Below are 4,539 nucleotides of genomic sequence, written 5' to 3'. Positions count from 1 at the left end.
CATGTGGTAGATCAGACAGTGACCAATCATCATTATTTTTTGACACCAAGAATGTTCTGAACTGTTGTATTTTTCTGAACTACCACATGTGATACCAAGAATGTTCTGAACTGTTGTACTTAAAATAATGATGACTGGTCAATGTCTGATCTACCACATGTATTAACTGTATTAAACAAAACATTTTCATCATCACACAGCACTCTTTACACACATAAAAACAACCATATTAACTGTATTATACAAAACATCTTCATCAGCACACAGCACTCTTTACACACACAAAAACAACCATATTAACTGTTTTAAACAAAACATTTTCATCAGCACACAGTACTCTTAATAGACAGAAAAACAAAGACTAACTACATTGACTGTATTATAAGTGAGTTTACACAAAATCTATAAAAATTATTGATAAACTCCCTAAATGTTTCTGAAGTATACGTAATTTTCTGAGTAAATTATCAAGTTCTATGTAGTGATTCCCAACCTGGCTGTCCAGCCATGCTAATGTGGTCAACAATTTGGTGTGTCTTGACATTTGATGGGGTGGTAAAAATCAGGCAACATGTAGGACACTTGCGAGCTTGGGACTTCTGTTGATGTTTTTGAAGGTGGAGAAAGAAGTTTTGGGTCAAGCCTATTTTCTGGACAAGAGATATGGAGGCACTAAACACCCTCAAGCAGTAGTGACATTGGAATTTGTCAGAACCATTATGGACCTGAAAAAACAAGTTAGAAAAACACAAAAAATAAATTATTATCAAATACAAGATGTATAATGAAAGGTACTGGCAAAATCAAGTGATATACAAGTTACAAGATATGTAGTAAAACAAAAAGAGATGCACTATATATTGGCTATATCTGATCTACCACACATGGTACCAAGAATGTACTTAAAATAAAGATGACTGGTCAATGTCTGAATAAGTTGACAATTCTTCATGCAATAAAGAAATAATCTTCAAGTAGAGGATAATTGAGTACTTAGATTAAATGTCCCTTTCAATACTTCCAAAGCAAATAAATAATAAATTAGATCCTAATATATCCTTTTCAACAAAATCCAAAAGTCTTTCACATTTCTTGCCAAAACATGTCAAGTATTTGCCTTCACAAAACATTTTCATCAGCACATAGCACTCTTTACACACACAAAAACAGCCATATTAACTGTATTAAACAAAACATTTTCATTGGCACATAGCCCTCTTTACACACACAAAAACAACAGTATTAACTGCATTGAACAAAACATTTTCATTGGCACATAGCACTCTTTACACACACAAAAACAACCATATTAACTGTATTAAACAAAACATTTTCATCAGCACATATCACTCTTTACACACACAAAAACAACCATATTAACTGCATTAAGCAAAACATTTTCATCAGCACATAGCACTCTTTACACACACAAGAACAACAGATTAATATCATGATGACAAGGTTAAGGTCAAATAACATTTATATATGTGGTAGTTTTATCAAAAAATCAATATACATTAATGTATTCATATCATGATGACAAGGTTAATCACATTTTCTCACTACCATGCTAGCCTAACTAATAAAGGAATTCATTTGTCTTGTGTGCGTGTGTGTACGTGCAAACAACTAGTGATGGTATAATAAAAAAAACATTAAAAAGTACTGAACCTTCATGCATCGTATTTCTACAATTCTAAACCACGATCTCTGATATGTTTACAGCATAATTTAAACTGTAACGTAGTTTAAAGACATGGATTTAGATTTTCAGTGAACAAATAAGTAGGAAAATATTAAACATAACAATTATATGACCAAAGTAATACACATTTTCAAAAGTATAAAATTGGGTTTTCTGAGAAATAAATTCAGTATGTTGAACTTGATCATATATAATTAATACACAATTTTCCAGAGAAATATCACTATCTAGTTAGTCAACAGATAAATCCATTACTGGTACATTAATGTATCTTGACTTTTTTGATAAAACTACCACTTACGTAAAGGTTATTTACCTTAACCTTGTCACCGTGATATGAACACATTATTGTAGTGTGACTTTTTTAATAAAACTACCACTTATGATAAAACTACCACATATATAATGGTTATTTGACCTTAACCTTGTCATCATGATATTTAGACATTAATGTATCTTGACTTTTTTGATAAAACTACCACTTACGTAAAAGTTATTTGACCTTAACCTTGTCACCGTGATATGAACACATTATTGTAGTTTGACTTTTTTAATAAAACTACCACATATATAATGGTTATTTGACCTTATCCTTGTCACTATGATATGAACATATTAATATAGCTTGACTTTTGGTTAAAACTACCACTTATGTAAAGGTTATTTGTTGACCTTGTGACATAAGTCATTAATAATAAAGTGTCAATATTATGGTTATCTGATGTGTTTGAATGTTACCAGATGTATTAAAGCTCATGTTTTGTGATGATTCTTCATCTGTATTATTTTTCACACACTTTGTAACCACTATATGCAGATTAAAAAGAAAGTTTATAATAATTTTGTTTGAATTATGTGTTCAGGATTTTTGTCTCAACTTGTAAAGAAACATCTTACTCAGTAATATTGTTTTGTATTTTTAGGCTGTTGATTTTTGTTGTTGTTTGTATGATTGTTTTTCAACAAATGATGCACTTTGTTATAACTAAGGATCTTGATTTATTGTAGGTGTAATCCGAATGAAACCAAGAGAAAATGAAAAAATTGTAATGTTAAAAGATCCACACATTAAACCCACAAGAATTTCTAAAGTAAGGGTTGAACCAAGTACTTCTGAAGCCCTTCTTAGTCCTGCAGCTCTGGAAGAAAAATATATGGACATTATTTTCAATGATGACACTTCTCAGCTAAGCTGTGTAGAATGTACAGAGCGTATTGATGATGAGCACTTTAGGTGTGGACACTTGATTTTACTTAAAGTATCACTTAAGTTGTCTGTGTCATACTGTAACATTTATGATGTATAGAATCTAAATGGGATCTGTTTGTGAACTTTTAGCAAGTTTTTGATCTTCTAAATTTTCGATTTATGAAAACAAGTGAGTTACTAATATATAGAGGTGTGTTACTTAGTTACTGACAATATTAAACTTTGCTTAATCTTCTAATTTTTGGATTGATAAAGACATATACTTCTTTCCATTTTTCAATGCAGGAGATGCTTGAGTTGTAGCCAGTGTCGATATGCCACTAATTGTGGGAAAGCTTTTGTAGAGCATATGATTGTTCACCACTCAAAACTAAAGAAGAAAAGACCTTCATTGATTAACCTGAAGCCTACTTACTGTCAAAGACCAATGTTTTGTATTTGTGGGTACAATACCATTAATGGAAATGATCTTGGTAAGTCCAGACTACAGTGTATTTGTAGTCACAAATATTTGTCACCATTTTTAGTATAACACCATTATGAAAAAGATCTTGGTAAATTCAGACTACAGTATATTTGTAGCCACAAATACTTGTCACCATTTTTAGTATAACACCATTATGGAAATGATCTTAGTGAGTCTTATAATAGACTACAGTGTATTTGTAGCCACAAATATTTGTCACCATTTTTAGTATAACACCATTATGAAAAAGATCTTAGTAAATTCAGACTACAGTATATTTGTAGCCACAAATATTTGTCACCATTTTTAGTATAACACCATTATGAAAATGATCTTAGTGAGTCTTACACTAGACTACAGTGTATTTGTAGTCACAAATATTTGTCACCATTTTTAGTATAACACCATTATGAAAATGATCTTAGTGAGTCTTACACTAGACTACAGTGTATTTGTAGTCAAAAATATTTGTCACCATTTCTGATACGGTGCTTACCTCCTCTCACAAGATTAGATATTCTCGTTCAGTGCTGCCCTCTTTATGCTTGCTACAAGCCTTGCACTCCCCCCAATTGTAATTGCATGTTCGGTTATGCTATTTTGCTTGTTTAATGTTTCACATTCGACTTTGTTTCCTCAGAATGTGTTTTTTTTTTAATTAATTTGATTTCATTCAGCCTGTTTCTTCTACTAGTATTTATCAGTTAATTAACATTACCACTTGGGGGGGTTACACCAGCAACCAGCATTTTTTCTCAAGCCTCGGGTATGGGTGACCCGATGGTGGATTTATCTGCTTTTATATGCCGGTAGTTTGAATATTATATGAGATGACCTTTATCCCCAGGCTCCCCCAGAACAAGCTGACGAGGGCTTTGATTGTCTTATCCACCTCCAAATTTTGCCGTTCCTTCCCATTCCTAACCCAATGAGTCAACTAGGCCTAGTGCAGTCTTTGTGGATTTTGTGTCTCAGGTTTGTGACGTTTTATCCCTTTCCTCTATTTCTTATGCACCTCAACCTTCCTTACTACATGAACAATCTTCCCAACCCTTTTTGGTTTTCCTCCCTCACCTGATATTCGGGTTCATACTGATCACTTTGCCTCACATTTAAGGGAGGGAATTAGTATGCTGAACCCCCCCCCCCCCCCCCCCC

General features: G+C 32.6%; 1 protein-coding gene across 2 annotated transcripts in view; it reads left to right on the top strand.

Moving 5' to 3' along the window:
• The first annotated feature begins 2,710 nt into the window (after nucleotides 1-2,710).
• The window catches only part of LOC106467199 (zinc finger protein 280D-like), a 17,296-nt gene continuing 15,467 nt past the window's right edge, over nucleotides 2,711-4,539 (top strand). For both annotated transcript variants that reach the window (XM_013927523.2, XM_022395330.1), the window contains exons 1-2: nucleotides 2,711-2,939; nucleotides 3,201-3,388. In XM_013927523.2, coding sequence (XP_013782977.1) covers nucleotides 2,725-2,939; nucleotides 3,201-3,388 — 403 coding nt within the window. In that variant the 5' untranslated portion in view covers nucleotides 2,711-2,724. The remainder of the gene's footprint in view (nucleotides 2,940-3,200; nucleotides 3,389-4,539) is intronic.

The sequence above is a fragment of the Limulus polyphemus genome, unplaced genomic scaffold, assembly GCF_000517525.1.
Source record: "Limulus polyphemus unplaced genomic scaffold, Limulus_polyphemus-2.1.2 Scaffold2525, whole genome shotgun sequence".
Taxonomy (NCBI): Eukaryota; Metazoa; Arthropoda; class Merostomata; order Xiphosura; family Limulidae; genus Limulus; species Limulus polyphemus.
The sequence above is the reverse complement of the archived record's forward strand: the minus strand, read 5'-3'. Positions and strand labels throughout refer to the sequence as shown.